The 26102-nt window shown below is 39.4% G+C and overlaps 1 protein-coding gene across 4 annotated transcripts in view; it reads left to right on the plus strand.

Moving 5' to 3' along the window:
- The window catches only part of COL12A1 (collagen type XII alpha 1 chain), a 223217-nt gene extending 203676 nt beyond the window's left edge, over positions 1-19541 (plus strand). For 3 of the 4 annotated variants that reach the window (XM_077289885.1, XM_077289887.1, XM_077289888.1), the window contains 8 exons: positions 3593-3646; positions 3891-3962; positions 9985-10020; positions 10340-10406; positions 13515-13703; positions 13856-13933; positions 16144-16314; positions 18570-19541. In XM_077289885.1, the coding sequence (XP_077146000.1) occupies positions 3593-3646; positions 3891-3962; positions 9985-10020; positions 10340-10406; positions 13515-13703; positions 13856-13933; positions 16144-16314; positions 18570-18730 (828 nt within the window). In that variant the 3' untranslated portion in view covers positions 18731-19541. Of the gene's footprint in view, positions 1-3592; positions 3647-3890; positions 3963-9984; positions 10021-10339; positions 10407-13514; positions 13704-13855; positions 13934-16143; positions 16315-17394 lie in introns of all 4 variants that reach the window. The other variant, XM_077289886.1, reaches the window with a different exon arrangement.
- The last annotated feature ends 6561 nt before the right edge of the window (positions 19542-26102 follow it).

Here is a 26102-nt window from a genome sequence, read left to right on the forward strand (position 1 = left end):
GCCTTTTACCTGTGGATTTTTCAAAAATAGTGCGGAAAAATCTCACACAAATCCACAACGTGGGCACATAGACTTAGGGTTAGGGTTGGAATTAGGGTTAGGGTTGAAATTAGGGCTAGGGTTGGAAATAGAGTTAAGATTAGGCTTGTGGTTAGGGTTAGGGTTAGGGGTGTGTTTGGGTTAGGGTTGGGATTAGGGTTAGGGTTGGGATTAGGGTTAGGGGTGTGTTGGGGTTAGGGTTGTGGTTAGGGGTGTGTTGGGGTTAGGGTTGTGATTAGGGTTATGGCTAGAGTTGGAATTAGGGTTAGGGGTGTATTGGGGTTAGTGCTGGAGTTAGAATTGAGGGGTTTCCACTGTTTAGGCACATCAGGGGTCTCCCAATGCAACATGGCGCCACCATTGATTCAAGAAATTTTTTGAGAAAAAAAGTACTTTTTAATTTTTATGGATCAATTTGTGAAGCACCTGGGGTTCCAAAGTGCTCACTATGCATCTAGATAAGTTCCTTGGGGTGTCTAGTTTCTAAAATGGGGTCATTTGTGGGGGAGCTCTTTAGGTACACAGGGGTTCTCCAAACGCGACATGGTGTCCGCTAAAGATTGGAGCCAATTTTTCATTGAAAAAGTCAAATGGCGCTCCTTCCCTTCCGAACCCTGTCGTGCACCCAAACAGTGGTTCCCCCCACATATGGGGTATCGGCGTACTCAAGACAAATTGTTCAATAACTTTTGGGGTCCAGTTTCTATTTTTACCCTTGGGAAAATAAAAAAATTGTTGCTAAAATATCATTTTTGTGACTAAAAAGTTAAATGTTCATTTTTTCTTTCCATGTTGCTTATACTGCTGTGAAGCACCTGAAGGGTTAATAAACTTCTTGAATGTGGTTTTGAGCACCTTGAGGGGTGCAGTTTTTAGAATGGTATCACTTTTGGGTATTTTCAGCCATATAAATCCCTCAAACTGACTTCAAATGTGAGGTGGTCCCTAAAAAAATGGTTTTGTAAATTTTGTTGTAAAAATGAGAAATCGCTGGTCAAATTTTAACCCTTATAACTTCCTAGCAAAAAAAAATTTTGCTTCCAAAATTGTGCTGATGTAAAGTAGACATGTGGGTAATGTTGTTTATTAACTATTTTGTGTCACATAACTCTCTCGTTTAACAGAATAAAAAGTCAAAATTTGAAAATTGCGAAATTTTCAAAATTTTAGCCAAATTTCCATTTTTTCACAAATAAACGCAAAAATTATCGACCTAAGTTTACCACTAACATGAAGCCCAGTATATCATGAAAAAACCATCTCAGAACCGCTAGGATCCGTTAAAGCGTTCCTGAGTTATTACCTCATAAAGGAAAATGTTTAGAATTGAGAGTCCTCAGTGGTTGATACCTTTTAATGGCTAACTGAAAAGATGGTAACAAATTGCAAGCTTTTGAGACTACACAGGTCTCTTCATCAGGCATAGACTAATACAAATTCTGAAGAATCACATATTTATGCACAACATAGCACAGAAAAAAAACGAACAAAAAAAAACATGGATAAGACAGGTGGCATGAGGCAGAATTACCATGAGTGATAAACAGTTATGCCCATAAATGTTGGGCCAGTTCTTAGATAAGGAATGTTTTATTGTCCTCTGATTGGGGTCTCTGTTGTGATGACCCCTTATAGTCTGAGGGGCAAGTTCCTTAGTTGATGTAAAAAGACATAAATCCATGCGACACATTCATTCCACCACTAAGATTACAAAGCTAAAGAAGAAAATTACCTGGTGCCTCTAGTAGTTACCTACAATCCAAATCTGGAGGTGCTAAGGGGAGCTGCACGGAAATTACAACCTTTACTACAAAAAGATGCCCGATTACAATTCATTTTTCCAGACCCCCCACTATTGTGTTTTTAGACAGCCCCCAAATCTAAGAAGCATCATTGTCAAGAGCTCCCTGTCCTCAACAGCTGCAGGAACCTTTCCTTGCAATCAGAAAAAATGTAAAACCTGTCCATTTATAATGACCACGGACAAGATGAAGATCCCCAGTTCACATCAGGACTACAAGATACCAGGTACTTTCAGCTGCATCACATCTAATGTGGTGTACCTAATTATTTGGACTAAATGTTCAACTGGGGGTCTGTATGTGGGGGAGACAGGGCAAAAGCTTAGAACAAGAATGAATTCTCACTGCCATACAAAAAGAGAAAAAAGAATGGATCTACCTGTGGCAATACATTTTTGTCTCCCAAAATCATAACATTATGGACATGAAATTACTTGTATTAAAAGGTAACTTCAAAACTCAGAGAGACAGAAGAGTCTGGGAATATAAACTGATGACGACCTTTGACTGTCTTAGTGGTGGAATGAATGTGTTGCTTGGATTTATGTCTTTTTACATCAACTAAGGAACTTGCCCCTCAGACTATAAGGGGTCATCACAACAGAGACCCCAATCAGAGGACAATAAAACATTCCTTATCTAAGAACTGGCCCAACACTTATGGGCATAACTGTTTATCACTCATGGTAATTCTGCCTCATGCCACCTGTCTTATCCATGGTTTTTTTGTTTGTTTTTTCTGTGCTATGTTGTGCATAAATATGTGATTCTTCAGAATTTGTATTAGTCTATGCCTGATGAAGAGACCTGTGTAGTCTCGAAAGCTTGCAATTTGTTACCATCTTTTCAGTTAGCCATTAAAAGGTATGAACCACTGAGGACTCTCAATTCTAAACATTTTTCTATCTACTAGCTAACATGGTACCAAGATATATATCTTTCCTGTACCTCATAAAGGGACACTGGTCAGCATTGCAAAAAACGGCCAGGTCATTAAGGTCTTCATAGAGGAAGATGACTTGAACTCTAGCACCACCTATTGGATTAGCAATCCTGAAAGTCAGTATCTACCCTTTAATGAGCCTTGGCACATGACTAAGGATAAAAGCCAAACGATCTAATGCTAATGTAATGTGTATCAGTCATTTATCTTTGCATTGTTTTCAACCAAAATTAACTTTCATGGTATAAAATGTTTGAAATGCTGTTTTGTAAAGCTACTGTAATGCCATCATTTCCCTCAGGATCAATAAAGTGTATCGTATCGTATACCTTCTATCATGATTCTAGGCTTCGTCAGAGTGTTTTAATCCTATAACTGAATAAATGAGTAATCCAAAGCATTGCCGGAGTAAAAAAAAGGGTCATCTTTAAGTAGACGATATTGAACTGCAATACCTGGCATAGCCCATGACCAAATATGAAAAAAAATGCTGAACAACCCCTTTAAGTTGGAGTTATTATGCCTGTTAAACATTATGTCAGCAAGTAAAGGAAAAATATGCATTATGTTAAATGCTCATGCAAGAGTGAGGCGTGCAGTGCAGAGTGATGTAATATTTGGCCCGCTCAAACTATTTTTTTTCCTTTTTTGTTTCCTTTTACAAGACATTTGCGCATTCTTAAGTACAATACAAAGAATGATCAAGATGTGCTGGATTTACACTTAGTAGATGTAATCTAGATTTTCCGTTACCCTGTATTTTGTAGGTATTTATCTAACACAAGGTTTTCTTTGTTTCCTTAATTAGGGTTTTACGGGCAAAGATGGGGCTGTCGGACCCAGAGGTCCACCTGGGCCAGTGGTAAGTAGTATAAAGTCATGCAGTTATACCAGATTGTACAATGCTAGAGCAATAACTTCTCCTTACACACTTCGGATGCCATTGTGGCAGCTGAATTACACTGTGTGAGTGAAAGCATCTGCTGGTGCAAGAAATATGATCAAGCAGTCTGATCATGTTCTTAGACCCGTGACAATTCTGCTTCTAAAGATCTGATGATATTTTCTGTAACAACCTGTATCAAATGTACCATTTTGCTTTGCAGGGAGCACCAGGAGTTCAGGGAGCACCAGGTCCAAGTGGAATGCCCGGAAAACAAGGAGATAATGGTTTACCCGTAAGCAAAAGAATTTTCTGCTGATTGAGAATAAATATCAGCTTTTATTTTGTAGCTTAATAAAGATCTTAATGGAAAGCCAAACTTTTGGAGGTATAGTTCTGCAGTACATCATTTTTGACAGTTGCAGTAGTTGATTGTTGGAATTTGAGGTAATCATTTTCCATTTGAAACAGTACTAAGATCATCTGCCAAAATATATAGTTCTACGCTGTGTAAATACTAAAAGCTAGATCAGCACATTTCCTAAAATGTGCCTGAGTTTCATTGCTTAAATTATATGTCATTTAGAATAAGTGATATCCAATCTCTTGTGGACAATTTTCTTTGGTGTAATAACTAAAATGAGACAGTGGTTAATGAGACATCAGTTATGGTAAAAAAGAAAAAGTGCTTCAAAGGAAGAAACCATATTTTTACATAATTTATAATGATTTGCTTAACTGAATAGGTCATAGTGAAGTTTGTCAATTAGAGGTTATTCATGTATGATTATTTCTAGTGCAGTAATTTTCCCCAGTCTTTGATGCACAAAAATCATCGCATATTCCTGTTGTGAGTTTTTAGATTTCTTAAATCTTGCATATGGTTTTATGAGTTTGCAGTAGAAGATGAGTGTTGATTTTGTTGGAGAAAGTGACCTGGTTTTATGTAAGGCTACTTTTAAACTTTTTTTTTTGCCCTGCGTTTAATATGTTCACTAGGAATGCTCCCTGCCTTTATTTATAAACATGACTGTACTGTTACATCAGTCTACATCAGGCTAAAAGAGGGGCATTTGTCAGGCCATTGTATGTCAGCGTAGTTTGAAGAATCAAATAGCAGAGTAGGGTTTTTATACAGAATCCAGTAAAAACATCTATTGAATGGACACTATAATCTATGGGTGATAGATTGCAGTGTATACCATGTGTCAAAAGCATCTGATTAAACTTCATGTGCAAATTGCCACTTCAGACAAAAAAAAGGACTTGAACTCTATAGCGCCACCTGTTGGCGCTATGAAAGAGTCCTCTTTTTCTCTGAAGAGGCAATTTGCATATTAAATTTCCCAGAGGAGCATTGCATGGCAAATAAGCCTCCTTACCTTGACAAGCCAGAGCTGGTATGTCACTCTCCACAAGGAGAAACCTTACCTGCTATACTTCATGAGATTTCCAATAGCTTTTCATGATGTATAACTTTAATGGATGCCAATGGGTGATGAATGCATTCAACATATGCCCAACAGTGACATCTACAGTACAGACCAAAAGTTTGGACACACCGTCTCCTTTAAAGATTTTTCTGTATTTTCATGACTATGAAAATTGTACATTCACACTGAAGGCATCAAAACTATGAATTAACACGTGGAATTATATACTTAACAAAAAAGTGTGAAACAACTGAAATTATGTCTTATATTCTAGGTTCTTCAAAGTAGCCACCTTTTGCTTTGATGACTGCTTTGCACACTCTTGGCATTCTCTTGATGAGCTTCAAGAGGTTGTAACCGGGAATGGTCTTCCAACAATCTTGAAGGAGTTCCCAGAGTTGCTTAGCACTTTTTGGCCCTTTTGCCCTCAGTCTGCGGTCCAGCTCACCACAAACCATCTCGATTGGGTTCAGGTCTGGTGACAGTGGAGGCCAGGTCATCTGGCATAGCACCCCATCACTCTCCTTCTTGGTCAAATAGCCCTTACACAACCTGGAGGTGTGTTTGGGGTCATTGTCCTGTTGAAAAATAAATGATGGTCCAACTAAACGCAAACTGGATGGAATAGCATGCTGCTGCAAGATGCTGTGGTAGCCATGCTGGTTCAGTTTGCCTTCAATTTTGAATAAATCCCCAACAGTGTCACCAGCAAAGCACCCCCACATCATCACACCTCCTCCTCCATGCTTCACGGTGGGAACCAGGCATGTAGAGTCCATCCGTTCACCTTTTCTACATTGCACAAAGACACAGTTGTTGGAACCAAAGATCTCAAATTTGGACTCATCAGACCAAAGCACAGATTTCCACTGGTCTAATGTCCATTCCTTGTGTTCTTTAGCCCAAACAAGTCTCTTCTGCTTGTTGCCTGTCCTTAGCATTGGTTTCCTAGCAGCTATTTTACCATGAAGGCCTGCTACACAAAGTCTCTTCTTAACAGTTGTTGTAGAGATGTGTCTGCTGCTAGAACTCTGTGTGGCATTGACCTGGTCTCTAATCTGAGCTGCTGTTAACCTGCGATTTCTGAGGCTGGTGACTTGGATAAACTTATCATCAGAAGCAGAGGTGACTATTGGTCTTCCTTTCCTGGGGCGGTCCTCATGTGAGCCAGTTTCTTTGTAGCGCTTGATGGCTTTTGCCACTGCACTTGGGGACACTTTCAAAGTTTTCCCAATTTTTTGGACTGACTGACCTTCATTTCTTAAAGTAATGATGGCCACTCATTTTTCTTTACTTAGCTGCTTTTTTCTTGCCATAATACAAATTCTAACAGTCTATTCAGTAGGACTATCAGCTGTGTATCCACCAGACTTCTGCACAACACAACTGATGGTCCCAACCCCATTTGTAAGGCAAGAAATCCCACTTATTAAACCTGACAGGGAACACCTGTGAAGTGAAAACCATTCCCGGTGACTACCTCTTGAAGCTTATCAAGAGAATGCCAAGAGTGTGCAAAGCAGTCATCAAAGCAAAAGGTGGCTACTTTGAAGAACCTAGAATATAAGACATAATGTCAGTTGATTCACACTTTTTTGTTAAAGGGCCACTGTCACCCCCCTCCAGCCGTTACAAACTAAAAGAGCCACCTTGTGCAGCAGTAATGCTGCATTCTAACAAGGTGGCTCTTTTAGTTTTAGGTTCAAGTATACCCCAAATAAAGCGTTTTTATACTTAGCCACAATTCCTGTCTCTAGCCAGGTAGGCCGGTCCTCACTCCCCAGCTTGGCCAGCTCCTCTGCCATCACTCCAATCTTCCTGCTCTTTCGGCGCCGCCCCCTCAGCGCTGTTATCTTTTCAAAACCGGCACCTGCGCTGTGTACTGGTGTCCTGCACAGACGCAGTAAGCTCTGGACATCTGACATCCCAGCCAGGCTTGCACACTGAGCCTGCACGGGCATTGCGGCCAGCCACCTTTGGAATCCCCGGAAAACGTCTTCTTATCAGTATATATTTATGTTTCACCTATACAGAATATTCCGTGTAATGGCTGATACCAGAGAACAAAAGACATCCACAGAACACCAGGATGGATCTGCTGCACAGCAAATAGCTGTAGGACCTGCGATGACGTCACTGCCATGTGATTGCCCTAATCACATGGCAGTGACGTCATCGCAGGTCCTACAGCTATTTGCTGTGCAGCAGATCCATCCTGGTGTTCTGTGGATGTCTTTTGTTCTCTGGTATCAGCCATTACACGGAATATTCTGTATAGGTGGAACCTTTGCAATCCCCACCCCGCACTGTGCATAATGCATGACACAGTGCGGGGCGGGGATTCCAAAGGTGGGTGGCCACAATGCCTGCGCAGGCGCAGTGTGCAAGCCTGGCTGGGACGTCAGACGGCCAGAGCTTACTGCGTCTGCGCAGGACACCAGTACACAGCGCAGGCGCCGGTTTTGAAAAGATAACAGCGCTGAGGGGGTGGCGCCGAAAGCGCAGGAAGATTGGAGTGACGGCAGAGGAGCTGGCCAAGCTGGGGAGTGAGGACCCGCCTACCTGGCTAGAGACAGGAATTGTGGCTAAGTATAAAAACGCTTTATTTGGGGTATACTTGAACCTAAAACTAAAAGAGCCACCTTGTTAGAATGCAGCATTACTGCTGCACAAGGTGGCTCTTTTAGTTTATACGGCAGGAGGGGGGTGACAGTGGCCCTTTAAGTATGAAGTACAATGTACAGTGTGAATGTACAATTTTCATAGTCATGAAAAAAAAAGAAAAATCTTTAAATGAGAAGGTGTGTCCAAACTTTTGGTCTGTACTGTATATCCATAGGCTATTATGGCATCCGATTATCAGATACATGATGAAAAAGTATTGAAAAGCACATGTCATATCTGTTAGTAGGCTACTTTTCTAGGCTCCAGATGCCAGTTAGGTATTCCTCACAGTTTTCATTTGACTTATAAATTGGTAAATTTCCCCAGCATATAAATTAAATGGAAGCAAAAAATGTGAACAAAGCCTAAGCAGAATAGACTACACCTGTGAGTGAAGGATTTCAAGTTGTAACTAAGGCTAAAGGCCCCGTCTCACATAGCGAGATCGCTAGCGAGATCGCTGCTGAGTCACAAGTTTTGTGACGCAACAGCGACCTCCATAGCGATCTCGCTATGTGTGACACGTACCAGCGATCAGGCCCCTGCTGCGAGATCGCTGGTCGTGTCGGAATGACCTGGACCTTTTTTTGGTCGTTGAGGCCCCGCTGACATCGCTGAATCGGTGTGTGTGACACCGATCCAGCGATGTCTTCACTGGTAACCAGGGTAAACATCGGGTTACTAAGCGCAGGGCCGCGCTTAGTAACCCGATGTTTACCCTGGTTACCAGCGTAAACGTAAAAAAAAACAAACAGTACATACTCGCCTTCTGATGTCCGTCAGGTCCCTTGCCTTCTGCTTCCTGCTCTCACTGACTGCCGGCCGTACAGTGAGAAGTGAGAGCACAGCAGTGACGTCACCGCTGCGCTCTGCTCTCACTGTATGGCCGGATCTCAGTCACAGCAGGAAGCGGACGGCAAGGGACCTGGACACCGAAAGGCGAGTATGTACTGTTTGTTTTTTTTGGTAACCAGGGTAAACATCGGGTTACTAAGCGCGGCCCTGCGCTTAGTAACCCAATCTTTACCCTGGTTACCCGGGTGCTGCAGGGGGACTTCGGCATCGTTGAAGACAGTTTCAACGATGCCGAAGTCGTTCCCCTGATCGTTGGTCGCTGGAGAGCGGTCTGTGTGACAGCTCCCCAGCGACCACACAGCGACTTACCAACGATCACGGCCAGGTCGTATCGCTGGTCGTGATCGTTGGTAAATCGCTTAGTGAGACGGGGCCTTAACTTAAAAGCTAGTTGATTGTGAAAGGAGATTGTATCCGAAAAGAAAGGGTGCTTGTGTTGTCACATAAAAGCTAAAATATTGGGACGTAGAAAACCTTTAAACATAAAAGCTCATCCTACTTTACGGATAAAAGATCAGAGAGACTTTGCCGTATTAAAGATTTTATTTGTGTCACCGGATTGAACCATGCAAGGAATACTGTGTCTGGAGGCGAGAGGATAAAATAAGCCACTCTTTACTATTCTTCAGATAGAAATATGTTGGCAAGTATTATGTGGGGAGATGGCATTGTTGTTCAGAAATGTATTGACTTTGATGTTCACTACTGGTTTTAATTAATGTGGTATATTAAATGCTTGTGAACATTGGCATGCCAGGATAAAAGGGTAACATCAAATTAATAAGGGTGGCTCGCAGATGTTTCTGTGTTTCAGTTTAAAGGATGATTATTCAGCATTTATCAAATAGGAAAGTAGACATGATGTAATAATTGAGGGATTAATGCAAATTAACATGAGTTTATGGTAGGCATTTAGCTTAATCAGTTTAAGTAATGGCTGTGATGGCCAGAAGGCATGTTCTATTGTCTCACAGCTCCAGTCTGCTGATTCACGGTTGCATGAACCAGTACACATTATGCTGCAGTTCACAAATACTTGCTCCACTTTTTAATAAATCTTTGATTTTACTCTATAGCAGCTAAAAATCTGTATGAATGGGGTGAACTTTAATGACAGCAAATACAATAGATTTAGTGGTGGACATTTTATCAGCAGCTGTAAAAAAACACTGAGGATTTGGAAAAGCAAAATTACACCAGTTCATAAAAAATAAGTGAGGTGCCTGGATTTAAAAAAAAAAAAATAATAATAATAAAAAATATATATACAGTATATATATATATATATATATATATATATATATATATATATATATATAATTTGTTTTATTTCAATAAGTATAATCAAGTGTAATTTCTTCACAGGGTCCTTCAGGACAGAAAGGCGACAAGGGTGAAAGGGTATGTAAATCAATCAAATATATATATCAGTCTTGCGCTACTTCCTAGGTGCTTGGTTACTAAAGATAATATTTGCATGCTAGAAATGGGCCATGTTGTAATTGGCAGATTTTAGGCTCTTCTGAGGGGCTGTCTAATGGGGTAGGAGATGGCTTGCATAGGGTGAATTTGGTTTAAAATATTTACACTCATTCAAACCCAACTATCAAAACTTCTCCAGTTAACTGGTATTTTTTTACTTACCGTGTAGTATTGCTAAGTTTAACATCTAGTATCTTTTTTATATGCATGATATGGTTCTTGTTTTTTTTACTTTAAGGGCGATATGGCTTCCCAGAATATGATGAGGTCGGTTGCACGACAAGTTTGTGAACAGATGATAAACAGTAAGTTCGTGCAATTACCTTGTTCATTGTTAGTAACAATTTGGAATTATTGGCCTTGATGGGTATGAATGAATATATTAGCCTTTGGTAACCTTAAAGACGTCTGTACAATGTGAAACGTGTTGAGGAGCTATTGTACACATTTTTGAATAGTAGTACTAAGAATAATACAATATATAACACAATAGCCAGAGCTAGTACTCTACATCAGACTTGTCTTCTATACTGTATATCTGCTGATTTACGCAGATTAATAGTGTCTTAAAGGATCATGTTTATGACTTGTCAATAGAGAACGTAGCAATTCTGTTTAGGGGCCCATTAGGCATCTCTCTATGCACACCCATTAGGACCGTCCACTGTACCCTTAAGCAGAGAATATGTAGAGGTTTAAATGAAAAGTACTAATTATACCAATTTTTTTTTCTTTAATACATCAATTACATATGAATTGTTTGACCATTGCATGATCTCGGTATATTACTCACACTATATAAAATATATATATTATACATAATATGTTACTATATTAGAGATCATTCCCTTACTAAAGGACAGTTATTAAGCAAATTAGTTTTGTTTCCTTAATTTTGTTTCTGTAAATGGATATTTTCAAGTTGTTTCTTGAGTAGCACACAACTCTGCAGTCTCCTTACTGTCTCCTTACTTTCTGGGTTCTGACAGGGCGGGTACTTTTCTTTGAGTCACAGCTTTGTTGAAAGTTGAACTGTAGTATTAGTAGAACTGTAAAGCTCAGTACAAGTTATGCTGTAACAAATTTAGACATCAGGAGTTTATTCTGGAATGTGTGCTGTTTTTACTATATTTACAAAAATATATAACAGGCCATCTCTCCAGACAAGAGGGAGGTAAGCAGCTAACTGCTGTATAGAAATCAGTGGGATGGAGAGTGGAGGCTGGTATGCTAGGAGTCAACCTCTTTCCTGGAATGTAACTATAGTGCACTCTATTTCTGAGTTTGGAGGCTAAGCTCCATGGAAATGAGCTGAACACTGTAAAAGATAAAAGCTCTCATTGCAGGAGAATGACAGCATATAGATAGTATGAAAGTACCGTAAGTAAGTTTGCAATTGACTTGCTTTTCTGACGGTTTAAAGCAATTGAAACATTTGATCATACCCCTTTATAATGAAAAGGGTTACATTGCTCAAGGTTGTGACCAAACACCCAAAGATTGCAGCTGATTGGGGTTAAAGTTGCGTATGTTCTTGTTTTTTATGCTACAACAAAGTTAACCCATTGAAAAATCATGATGCAAGTTTTGACTTCTGGAGATGGAAACACATAAGTTATCAGTAAAGGGATATGATTAGTATTACTATTTTAAAGTAATTTGCAGCATAAAATTCATTTGACTATTGATATGTATTGTATTTTACCGAACTCCCCTTTCCGCCAAGTGCCATAATAACATGCACACGTTGGACTCCCCCTGTTTGGTGCGGGCTCTGGCACTGAGCCAACAATTTTCTGGGCACATGACAGTTCATCTATACAGCTGACATGTGCCCATAACACATGTTAACTAGTTAAATGCCGCTGGCAGATTCTGGCAGCGGCATTTAGTTCACGCTTTCAGGAATCACATCACTGGCTCCACCAATCAGTGACCGCATCACATGATCGCGGGTTACCGATGGGTCAGCCTGACAAACAAAGATTTGCAGCAGACCTCTGTGGTTGTCATTGCCAGATTGCTATGAATGCTGCCCTGTGGTCGGCGCTCATAGCAAGTGAGCATTTTTTCTACACACAGGCAATCTGATCATAGCATGTGTGTAGCAGAGGCGATCAAAGCACTGCAGCTTCTAGTCTCCCATGAGACTATTGAAGCACGCAAAAGGAAAAAAAAAGGTTTATAAAAATTAAATAAATAAATGTTCAAATCACCCCCCCCTTCACCCCATTCAAAATAAAACAACAACAAAATCAAATATACACATATTTGGTATCGCCAGAATTACATTTTTTTGTTCTACTAAACATTGCAATAAAATGCAATAATGGGAGATCAAAACATTGTATCTACACCAAAATTTTATCATTAAAAATGTCAGATTGGAGCACAAAAAAAATAAGCCCTTACCCAGCCCCAGATCAGGAAAATGGAGACGCTACAGGTCTCGGAAAATGGTGCCTTTTTTTTTTTACAAATTTTGGATTTTCTTCCCCCGCTTAAATAAAAAAAACAACTATAAATGTTTAGTGTCTGAACTCATAATGACCTGGAGAATCATATTGGCAGGTCAATTTTAGCATTTAATGAACATGGTAAAAAAAAACAACAACTGTGGAATTGCACTTTCTTTGCAATTTCACAGCACTTGTAATTTTCTTCCCCATTTACCAGTATCTGATATGTTAAAACAAATGGTGTCGTTCAAAAGTACTACTTATTCTGCAGAAAACAAGCCCTCACTTGGCCATATGGACCTAAAATAAAAAAGTTATGGCTCTGGGAAGAAGGGGAGCTAAAAACGAAAACAGAAAAATGGAAAATGGCCCGGGGGTTAAGGGGTTAAGTATGGAAATTGAAATACTGCAAATTTTGAAAATTCAACTAAGAAGACTGTGTTACTGATCTCTGCTCTATAATTATCTTTTCCACCTTCTGCATAACTCAACAGGTACATGCTGCATTAAGGAATTTAATACTAACAAAGCAAATAAGATGTCTTTTTGTGTTAACAGTAGACTGTCAAGATTATTGACTAATGATTACTTTCCTGCAACATTGCAAGCCTTTCAGTGCCAGAAAGTCTGAATGAAAGCTTAAGATAGATAAGCACTTGAACCACCTAGCCTGCCAAATATCCCTCTGAGTAAAATCCCAGACTATGCTTTGTACCGTGCCTACCTAAATGTTTTCATTATAGTTTTCTCCTGGGAGTTCTTTGCTCTCATGCTCTCAGAACACCAACATGAAACATTTGTAAATACACAAAGTCTACTAACATTTGATTTTTAGCTTATAAGCAATATTACCAAGATATCCCAGTGTCTCAATCTAAGTTATGCTTTATTGGAAAAGTAAGACATTAGTCAAAAGTCACTACTTACATCTAATGTTACATTTTTATTTTTTAGGTCAAATGAGCAGATTTAATCAAATGCTGAACCAGATTCCAAATGACTATTATTCCAATCGTAATCAACCGGGACCTCCAGGTCCACCAGGCCCTCCAGGCAATGCTGGAACAAGAGGTGAACCTGGATCTTCTGGCAGTTCTGGATTCCCAGGAACACCTGGTCTTCAAGGACCACCTGGAGAAAGAGGTGGGTGTATATACATTTCTTCATTGTTACATACAAAAAAGTATATTTTTTTTGTGAAAATATTACTGTAGTTAAGGTAACATATAACGATGGCTGAAATGTCAACATTGCAGAAACCACAGTCATTCTTTCTCATTGCACACATTGTTTAGGCTTACCAGGAGAAAAGGGAGAGAGAGGTAACACTGGAATTGGATCACAAGGACCCAGAGGGCTTACTGGACCTCCAGGTTTGTATATATTCAGTATAAAGTTTTTAATTTATGGACATTATGATGCTAACTGCCCTGGTTAAAGGGAACCTGTCACCTGAATTTGGCGGGACCAGTTTTGGGTCATATGGGCGGGGTTTTCGGGTGTTTGATTCACCCTTTCCTTACCCGCTGGCTGCATGCTGGCCGCAATATTGGATTGAAGTTCATTCTCTGTCCTCCAGAGTATACGCCTGCGCAAGGCAATATTGCCTTGCGCTGGCGTGTACTCCGGAGGACAGAGAATGAACTTCAATCCAATATTGCAGCCAGCATGCAGCCATCGGGTAAGGAAAGGGTGAATCAAACACCCGAAAACCCCGCCCATATGACCCAAAACTGGTCCCGCCAAATTCAGGTGACAGGTTCCCTTTAAATACAAAAATAAGATACTTTAGGTTACGTAATATCTTCTAAAACACAAATATTTTGCCCCAGTCAAAGGTATTTCATTTCTTTTTATCAATGACTTATTCTAAAATGACCCTTCATATAAAATAATGTCAATTGATAAAAAAAATCCTATTATAGTGAAATCAAGCCTTCTTGTTAGAGTATCCAATATTGCACTGTTTATACACTACAATGTTAAAAAAAAATGACTAGTAAAAAATAAAACATATTGTATGTCCAATGATTTTGGTAGGATCATAATGTAACAACACTACTAGGGAAACCAAATATACAGTCAGTTGGTGTAAATGCCATGTGTTATGGGATAATGGGGGAGTTCTGACTACAGGGTTTTATGTAGCAGTGAACAGAAAATATGAAATATGTTCTAAATACTTTTCTTTTTTACTGCTCTGTATATTAGATAAACCTTCAAACTTTAATTGACTTACTTTAGTTAGTGCCCCTTTAGCAGAGTTTTGGAAGCTACTGTAGATCTTCATTTTCTTTTTAAAGCACCACTCCAGCATTTTTTATTGCAGTGCTGGAGAGGTGCTTCTACTTAAAGTACACCTATTCTTCTACTTACTTGCCGCTGTCTGCTGCGGTCTGTGGCAGTTTGTGACCTGTTGAATTGCTCGAATATTTGTTGGAGCAAACCAGAGTTCACTTTTCAATGCAAGTCTATGAGAGCCTCATTCTGGCTATCATTGATTTGCGTTGATTGCTTGTGACCTGAATTCCAGCCAGTCAGAAATTGTGGTCCCAAAACGGCACCTCGGGAGAAGGTGAAGAAGGTGTTGGGAAAGTATACGACTAGGGGAGGGGACCTTAGATTAGAAGCACCACTCCAGCACTGAAAAAATAAAACCCTGGAGTGGTGCTTTAGCCTGCCTTCTCTTAGTTAGCATAAATCAAATAAAACATGTATAATATGAATATTTTTTCTAAAAATAATATCATATGTATTATTTGTTTGCAATTTAAAAACTTGGCTACTGGCGTAATACATGGTGAAATCAACCAAACCATTTCTACTTTGTAAAATGAAATATAAAACGCTTTAACATGGAAAAAGATTTGTATTGTTAATCCTAAATCCGCATTTCCAATCATGCCATTATGATGTTACAGGATTACTAGATTACAAATAGTCCTACAATCCAAATTTGTGGCTCTCTAATCTGTTCCTCACCATACTGACTGATTATGGACTGGAGACTTGGCTCCAGAATACTTTTTGGTTGTTTCTGTATTTTATTCTCTAGTTGAAACATGATTTTTTCATTACAACATGTACAAGCTTGCAACTATTTTATCCTCACTTGGTTCAAGATTTACATTTTAGCTTACCATAATAATGATTGCTCCAAAAACAACATTACTTCATCTGTCCCTGGGCCACAGAGTAGCATAGTTGATGCACTTCTAAATTGTAATTGAAATTCAGTGCGCTTTCAAAAGTAGTAGTCTCCCCAGAGGTTATTATTACATCTTAGCGGTGGAAACAAACCTGAGAATTCATTGATATTGTTAAATCAGTTGTATCTTGCCAATTCATATTTTATACAAAATAGGGAGTGTATATGTTACACGCATTGCAAAGCCTAGAGAATCATAGCCAGCAATCTTAATTTTTGGTTCCTTCATTAGAAACATATGTCAAATTTAATTTTTTTTGTCTTTACATTGTACTCATGTCTAGACAGTTTCTGAGCCAAATGTATTATTAGTTTTGCTTTAAAACAATAGAAAACAAACCTCAAATGGTTTTATATTTCTTTCTTCAAAATCAGGACCACCAGGTGACTCTAGGACAGGACCACCAGGATCTCAAGGCTCTTCAGGGCCACCAGGGCCTCCTGGTCGTCCAGGTAACCATGGTGTAAGAGGTCCAACAGGTCCACCTGGCTACTGTGATGCATCGCTATGTGCAAGCATTCCTTACAACGGTCAAGGATACCCAGGTATGCAGGCAAATATTCTTTCTATTAGCTATTATTCCTGTGATAAAATGAATACTCTTTTTACTAACATGATTAAAACAAATATATGTACTGTATTTCTGTTGTAACCTACAAAGTCTTCAATAATTGTCTATTAGATATTTCATGGTAGATTAAATATGTAATATGCACTGTATTATACACTACATCTTTTGTTCTAGAAATACAGTAGACTCTGCTGTAAATACGAAACAAAATCTAATTGATGATTTTATTCTCCAAGGTATCATCACTTAAAGGGAATCTATCACCAGGTTTTTGCCACCTAATCTTGAAACAGCATTATGTAGTGGAAGAGGCCCTGATTCCAGCAGTGTATCACTTACTGGTCTGCTTAGAGTAGTTTTGATGAGATCACTGTTTTATCAACAGGCAATTATCACTAGTATACCTGCTGTCATGTAGTCCTCCATATTCATGAGCTCTGTGTTACCCCACCCCTACTGCAGATTGGCAGATTTAATCCTATCCACAGTGTGCACAGCTATCAATTAGTGGTGGGGATGGAGTTATATAGAGCTTAGCATACTGAGAACTGGTAGATCTTCAGCAGAAAAAGCTGATTTTATCAAAACTACAGCCCTGTAAATGACACATAGCTAGTATCTGCCCTTACATCATGCTGCTCTCAAATGGGGTAGAAAAAACTTGTCGACAGATTCACTGTAACAAAAAATAGTATGAATACTGTAGAACCTTATAACCCAGATTTATATCCATTTACAGAATGCATTCTTAAGTACTCCATGGATTCTATACTTTTTGCCATCAGCTAGGCCAATCCCCATCTGATGCCATTGCCCGCTGGGTTGTGGGGCCCATGGCGATTTGAGCAAATCGGATTTTAGGTCTCAAAAAATGTTTGAGACATTTTCATTTTTTAACGGTTCATAGAGAAATGACCAAAAACCTGTAAAATTAAACTGTACAGGAGACAACATAGATGGTCATAGATTGTAGTCTGTACTAGTGTATAGGAGGAAGACAATGTATTTTCATCTCCTACTTTTAAATACTAACCTCATCTTTGACCTGTTTCAGGTACCGGCTAACACATTTTCTAAGCCTCCAGTGCTGCTTACAGTTTGAATTCATGAAAATCCTGTTTCTGAGATGTTTGCGCACGTACTTAATCTGAAATGATTCTTTTGGGAAATTTCACCATGGATATAGCTAACGACCTATACTGCCATCACTTAAAAGGGAAACTGTTCTTTATACTAACAGCATTCCAATGGGATCCAAGACAGCGATGTGAACTTACAAAGTCTCTTTGCTTTCTGTAGTGAAAAAGTCATGTCAAATATATGAAAGACATAGGGCCTCAGTTACACAAGAGGTCATTATAACTACTAACTACTGTATCTGAGGTAACCCTATACATAGAGATTTAACATAAGGACATAGAAATGATGTATGTAAATAATAAACTAATTGTGGCTTGTAAATGATTTCTATGGGATCATATCCACTAAAATCAGTTAACATTTTTTTTACCATAAGCTAATACATTAAAACCTGCTGCTTGCTGTCTGCTAGAATAACCATTGACCCCCTTATCCCTCATGAACTTTACAATGTTATTCCTTGTCAGGCACAGATCTAGTGTATGCTTTTATCATAATATACTCCATTATTTATTATGTCATATTAGGGCAATTTACAAAACAATTATCATTAAATTATTACAGGTGTAACAATCTGAAAGATATATCATGGCACAATGTATACCTTTCAGTAAAATCTCTGATCTTTTTAATAACCCTGAACTGATTTATAGTACACTGATTTTAACTGATGCATAATTCCAATTGTCTTAATTGTTTAACAATTCTAAAACTGTTAATTGACCATATGATGCATATACATACACATATATATATCTATATCTATATATATATAGATATAGACATATATATTTATATATATATATCTATATATATACATGTATATCTATATATATTGACATGCATATAAATGCTTATATATACATATATGTATATATATGTATACATATATACAATGTAAATACACAAATATGTACGTACATTGTATGTGTATATATATATATATATATATATATACATATGATGCAGATATATAAAGTCTGGCAATTAACTACTCTAAACAACCACAGCCAAATTATATTTACTGTTCCTTTGAATCAACATTATAAGATAATTGTCTTGTTCAATCGGACAAATATTTTCAACTAGAACCTTATCAACCTGAAAGTGGACCCGTTGAGCCTGACAATCAACCTTACGTAGTCCCAATGCCGCAAGAAAGATCAGATGATGAGGACTATGACCATCATGAATATGCTGAACATATGCGGTGGAGAAGATCCTTAAGAAAGAATGTAGAGAAATCGTAAATAGTTTTGTATTTTGTTTACTATGTGTGTCATTCATTTCTGACCTTGATCAGCAGATGCATGCAAAGTAAGCAGATTGGATATTTCCACAAGTCACTTCAGAATACTGCAGTCATGAAATGCACTTACATATATGTACACAAGCCATTTTCTGTGAGTGCTACATCATGAAGATCTCATCATATGAACCACATGCGGCTTCTTGTCTGATGCTCTCTATAATTGCGTGTAAAATAGGTTGTGCTTGCAGTGTCGATTGCCTAATGTGTGAATAAAGATGATAATTTTATTGCAATGTTACATAGTACAAACCAAAATCAGGAACAAATCTCCAAGCAGCTTTGTGTCTGAACAATGTTGCCTGTACCCTACATCAAAACCATATTTCTACCCAAGAAGCCATACCATCTGCTTCGTCATTAGCCCTCCCATCCAAAGCCTGGGATATAATGCTTTTATACTCTGCCTACCTTTAAGCATCCAGAAAACCTTTTACATAGCTAAATATACTGTGCCCATTAGGTTCAGGATTATATTGTAGACACATTAACAGTTACATTTATGTCAACTTGCAGTCGATCCTGCAGAAAATGAAATTGCATGTATGTACTGTATATTTAGTATGGACAATTTTCAGAATATAATGTTCTCAAAGTTTCTTAGTTTCTTAGTTCTCAAAGCAGTTTGAAGACTATGAAAATAGGTTTGCTATTTCAAGATTTTTAACTGCAAATTGTGAATTTTACTGCCTTATATTTTTATTTATTTCTGAAAAAAGAGGCGTTTTTTCAATAAAACTACTGAAAAGAGATACATTTGTTTCCAATGTGTTATTTCATTAAAAAACATACAATTTATACACCTAGTTATTTATACATCACAGATCATTTTTTGAGTTCTGTTCTTGAATGGAATATTTAGTAAAGCTCCATTTCAATGAGGCGCCAATGACCTTGCATGTTGTTATATAATTTATGGCATGATGTTGAATCTGATTCAATGTACAGTGGAGAAAATAAGTATTTGATACACTGTGGATTTTGCAAGTTCTCCAACCTACAAAGAATGGGGAGGTCTGTGATTTTTTTTATCAGTGGCACACTTCAACTGTGATAGACAGAATCTAAAACTAAAAAACAGAAAATAGCATTGTATGATTTTTAAATTATTAAATTGCATTTTATTGCATGAAATAAGTATTTGATGCAATAAAAAAACACAACTTAATATTTGATACAGAAACCTTTGTTTGGAATCACAGAGGTCAGAAGTTCCCTGTAGTTCTTAACCAAGTTTGTACACACTGCAGCAGGGATTTGGGCCCACTTCTCCATACAGATCTTCTCCAAATCTTTCAGGTTTTGGGGCTGTCGCTGGGCAACATTGAGTTTCAGATCCCTCTAAAGAATTTTTATTGCGTTCAGGTCTGAAGACTGGCTATTCCACTCCAGGACATTGAAATACTCCTTACATAGCCACCCATTAGTTGCCCTGGCTGTCTGTTTGGGGTCATTATGAAGCTGAAAGACCCAGCCATGACCCATCTTTGATGCTCTTATTGAGGAAAGGAGGTTGTTGGCCAAAATCTTGTGAAACATAACCCCATTCATCCTCTCTTTAATACGATCCAGTCGCCCTGTCCACTTTGCAGAAAGCACCCCCATAGTTTGATGTTTCCCCCACCATACTTCATGGTTGGGACTGTGTTCTTGGGGTTGCACTCATCCTTCTTCCTCCAAACACGGCGAGTGGAGTTGAAACTCAAAAGTTCTATTTTGGTCTTATTTGACCACATGTCCTTCTCTCATGCCTCCTCTGAATCATTCAGATGGTCATTGGTGAACTTCAAGTGGGCCTGGGCATATGCTGGTGTGAGCAGGGGGACCTTGCGTACCCTGCAGAATTTTAATTCATTACAGTGTAGTGTGTTACTAATGGTAATGTTTGAGACTGTGGTCCCAGATCTCTTCAGGTCATTGACCAGGTCCTCCTATGTAATTCTGGGCTGATTCCTGACTTTCTCAGAATCATCCTTATCTCATGAGGTGAGACCTTGCATGGAGAGCAGACTGAGGAAGATAGACAGTCATGTTGTGTTTCATTTTCTAATGAATGTGCCAACAGTTGTTGCCTTCTCACCAAGCTACTTGCCTATTGTCATGTAGCCAATTCTAGGATCGTGCAGGTCTACAATTCTGTCCCTGGTGTCCTTAGACAGGTCTTTGGTCTTGGCCATGGTAGAGAAGTTGAGGTGTGATTGTTTGAGTGTGTGGACATGTGTATTTTATACAAGTGATGAGTTAAAACAGGTGCCATTAATACAGGTAATGAGTATAGAGTAGGAGGGCTTCTTAAAGTAACAGGTCTGCGAGAGCCAGAATTCTTGCTGGTTAGTAGGTGATCAAATACTTATTTCATGCAATAAAATGCAATTTAATTATTTAAAAATCATACAATAGTATTTTCTGGTTTTAATTTTTAGAATCTGTCATAGTTAATGTGTAGCTACGGTAAAAATTACAGACCTCTCCATTCTTTGTATGTGGGAAAACTTGCTAAATCAGAAGTCTATCAAATACTTATATTCCCAACTGTAGATTGTCCATCTAAAAAGACCCTCGGATAAAGCTCTTAATTGTCCATTCTCTTTCTTTGGAGTAGAAAGATAACCATCCATATTGTCTTCCTCTTTTCTAACAATATGGTTCTTGAGGGAAGTCATGCCCAGTAAATATGTACACTGTCCATCCTTTCCATAGATGTGGAGAAATTTCTCTTTTCTCTGCGTGTTGCATTCACTACTTACTTTAGCCTTTAGGAGGACTTTCTCCCCTTAAAGAGGAGGTTTCACTATATGTTTTTAAATTAAACTGAGTAATCCATTCAATTGGTGCTGCTCTACTGAATCTGGAACAGTGTTTCTTTATTTTCTGTATCTCTCCTTCCAAAGTTATCCACTCTGGTATGGTATATACAACTGAACTCTGTGGGCATGTGCTTTTTCTTCTTTGATGCATTGCTGGTCAATCAAAATTCTGCCTCACCCACAGAAAATGTATGTGGTATAAGATAAGTTGGTTGAAGAGAATATTAGCATTTTTATTGCCTGAGGGCAATAAACTGTTCTGGAAACACTGTTCAAGAATCAGTGACGTAGCACCAATTGGAAGAGGTACTCAAATTAAATTTAAAAAAATCCATTGAAAGGTCCACTTTAAGGACAGCAACTGTGTTTGAAAGCTAATTGCAGTACTCTATGGGTAAAGGGTATGCAATTTAGCTCTTCCCCATAAAGAAAAAACTGTATCTTTCATGTGTCAACCAATAGTCTTGATGGAATGTTCTTTGAACCTCCAAAGTGTGGTTTTGGCAGTATGAGTATAATATTCTTTAATTATGGAAATAAGCTAATTCACCTACTCAACTTCCATGCTCTCAATGTGAGTAGACGTTTCTTAAAGACTACAGGTGCTTCTCACAAAATTAGAATATCATCGAAAAGTTAATTTATTTCCGTTCTTCAATACAAAAAGTGAAAGTCATATATTATATAGCCAAAACAATGTCCATAAACATATCAAATATGTATGGGGACCATAAGGTAAACAAAACATAAGCCCCATCACAATCAGAAACACGGATGTGTTAAAGATATATAAAGCCTAGAATGTGGATACAAAGTATCCAAAACACACCAATCAAAGGAGGTATTAAAAAATAGTAATTTTATTATAAAGTTTAGTACACATAAAAAGATATGAATCAAGGATAATAACATGAGACATGTAGGAGGAAAAAATTAAAAGAGGAAAGTACTCAAGTAAGTAAGAGTGGTAAGGTGGAATAGTAACAGGCTGCAGGTAAATAGATGGCAGTGTGTTAAATAGGTCCTAACCAAAGACCCAGGGTATAATTACAAAAAGAGTGATCTATTTCAAGTGTTTATTTCTGTTAATGTTGATGATTATGGCTTACTGCCAATGAAAACCCAAAGTCATTATCTCAGTTAATTAGAATACTTCATAGCACCAGCTTGAAAAACGATTTTCAAATCCAAAATGTTGGACTTCTGAAATGTATGTTCAGTAAATGCATCCAGTACTTGGTCGGGGCTGCTTTTGCATTAATTACTGAATCAATCCAGGGTGACATGGAGCCAATGGCACTGCTGAGGTGTTATGGAAGCTCAGGTTGCTTTGCTAGCAGCCTTCAGCTTGTCTGCATTGTTGGGTCTGGTGTCTCTCATCTTGCTCTTGACAATACCCCATAGAATCTTTATGGGGTTAAGGTCAGGTGAGTTTGCTGGCCAATCAAGCACAGTGATACTGTTGTTTTTAAATCATTTGTTGGTACTTTTGGCAGTGTGGACATGTGTCAAGTCCTGCTGGAGAATTAAATTTTCACTCCAAAAAGCTTGTCGGCAGAGGGAAGCATGAAGTGTTCTAAAATTTACTGGAAACGGCTGCGCTGACTTTGGTCTTGATAAAACACAGTGGACCTACACCAACAGATGACATGGCTCCTCAAACCATCACTGATTGTGCAAACTTTACATTAGACCTCAAGCAGCTGGGATTGTGTGCCTTGCCACTCTTCCACCAGACTCTGGGACCTTGATTTCCAAATAAAATGCAAAATTTACTTTAATCTGAAAAGAACACCTTGGACCACTGAGCAGCAGTCCAGTTCTTTTTCTCCTTGGCCCAGGTAAGATGTTTCTGGCGTTGTCTATTGGTCATGGGTGGCATGACACAAGGAATGTGACACTTGTAGCTAGTGTTGAGCGATACCTTCCGATATCGGAAAGTATCGGTATCGGAAAGTATCGGCCGATACCGTCAAAGTATCGGCTCTAATCCGATACCGATACCCGATCCCAATGCAAGTCAATGGGACGAAAATATCGGAATTACAATAAACCCGTTCTTAACTTGTAGGTTCATTCTACATGAAGGAAAACAACTAAGAATAATGTAGGATGTATTGGGGGACTTGGCGGAGACATTAAAGGCACAGAGGTTTAGCCCAATCTAATAGAATAGCAGGATTTTGTTTTGTTTTTTATGACGTTCGACGTTAGAAAGATTTTGACTATGTTAATTTTTTCTTTATTTTGTCAGATATTGATGTTTCACTACTTCCATGCCCTTCACCTTCTTTTTTACTTCTCCCACACTTTCTTCTTCATTATCCTCATCATCAGCTTCTTTGACATCAACTTCTTCACCTTATTCATCTTCTTCTTCATCTTCTACCTATTTTTTATTTTGTTACATACATTGTTCATATTCTTTTTATTTTACTATTATCTTCTTCATATTCAACTTCTTCATCATATTCTTATTAGTGACAGGCATTCCCGTAGTTGTTATCTATAAAAGTTTGAAGATTACACCTTCCGTTCTGCCTGTCACAAAACAGTTACATTTGTCCACGTTCAGTTTGGCCTGCATCATCAGGCTTTATCCAGGGGCACCACGAGGAGGAACGGACTCACCCCCATACACTGCTTAGTCTTCTTCTGCTTATAATTTAGATAATATCTTTTGCTCTGATATTTAGTCTTATGCTTAATGTTCTTCTGCTCTTTGTTCTGCAGCCTCTTGTTCTTCTGCTTCTCGGTCTTCCAGGTCGTCGTCGTCTCCAGGGTCGTTGTCTCTGGGGTCGTCGTCATCGGGGTGGTCTTCAGGGTCATCGTCTCCAGGGTCGTCGTCATCTCAGTGGTTGTCGTCTCTGGTGTCGTTGTCATCTTAGGGGTGGTGTTCCGGGTCGTCGTCTTTAGGGTCTTGAACTTGGAAATGTAGCAGAAGGTACAAGTAGGCTGAGAAAATGCCGAGAAACAGCTGATGGAACTGGAACTCGGATGGCTACCCGAAGGTCCAAGAGCCAATGGAACTACCGAGGACCAGCTGACGTTACTGGAACCCGGTTACTAAGCAGGAGGTACCCGTGCTGAAAGCACTACCAAGGACCACCTGACGTTGGTGGAACTCAGATACCCAGAGGGAGGCACCTAAGCCAAAGGCTCTGCCCGGAACCAGCTGACGGTACTGGAACCAGGATGGGGAGCAGAAGGTACAAGAGCAAAAGACACTGCCGAGAACCAGCTGACGGTACTGGAACCCGGATGGGTAGCCGAAGGTCCAAGAGCCAATGGAACTACCGAGGACCAGCTGACGTTACTGGAACCCGGTTACTAAGCAGGAGGTACCCGTGCTGAAAGCACTACCAAGGACCACCTGACGTTGGTGGAACTCAGATACCCAGAGGGAGGCACCTAAGCCAAAGGCTCTGCCCGGAACCAGCTGACGGTACTGGAACCAGGATGGGGAGCAGAAGGTACAAGAGCAAAAGACACTGCCGAGAACCAGCTGACGGTACTGGAACCCGGATGGGTAGCCGAAGGTCCAAGAGCCAATGGAACTACCGAGGACCAGCTGACGTTACTGGAACCCGGTTACTAAGCAGGAGGTACCCGTGCTGAAAGCACTACCAAGGACCACCTGACGTTGGTGGAACTCAGATACCCAGAGGGAGGCACCTAAGCCAAAGGCTCTGCCCGGAACCAGCTGACGGTGCTGGAACCAGGATGGGGACCTATTCAAGCTTGTCTTCCTAGAGCCCCAACTAGCGGTGTTGGAGCAAAGGGTCAGCAGGGGGAGCAGAGTGTAGGCCGAAGCCTGCACTGGCGGCAGCTTTGGGTCTGTTGTGTCTTCGTGGCTGTTGCAGGACACGTTGCCGGCTACACAGCAGGGGAACAGCTGGTGATGCTGAACCCCACTGACACATTGGTGAGGTGTTTTTCTCTGTGCAGCCAGCACTTCGGGGCACAAACTGGCGGTGTTAGAGCCCAGGCTCTGCAGGGGGAGCTGTCATGATTCTCAATGGCGAGAGAACATAGCCCAGCATATATGAGAACTAGCTCTAGGAAGATGGAAACTATACTGACCATGAACTAAACCTGCCGCACAACTAGAAGTGGCCGGGTAGCATGCCTACGTTTTTTAACCCTAGATGCCCAGCGCCAGCCGGAGAACTACCTAATCCTAGCAGAGGAAAAGACAGTCCTGGCTCACCTCTAGAGAAATTTTCCCAAAAGGCAGACAGAGGCCCCCACATATATTGGCGGTGATTTTAGATGAAATGACAAACGTAGTATGAAAATAGGTTTAGCAAAATCGAGGTCCGCTTTCTAGATAGCAGGAAGACAGAAAGGACACTTTCATGGTCAGCAGAAAACCCTATCAAAACACCATCCAGAAATTCCTTTAAGACTCTAGCATTAACTCATAACACCAGAGTGGCAATTTCCGATCACAAGAGCTTTCCAGACACAGAAACGAAACAGCAGCTGTGAACAGGAACAAAATGC

Source organism: Ranitomeya variabilis, chromosome 2 (genome assembly GCF_051348905.1).
Source record: "Ranitomeya variabilis isolate aRanVar5 chromosome 2, aRanVar5.hap1, whole genome shotgun sequence".
Taxonomy (NCBI): Eukaryota; Metazoa; Chordata; class Amphibia; order Anura; family Dendrobatidae; genus Ranitomeya; species Ranitomeya variabilis.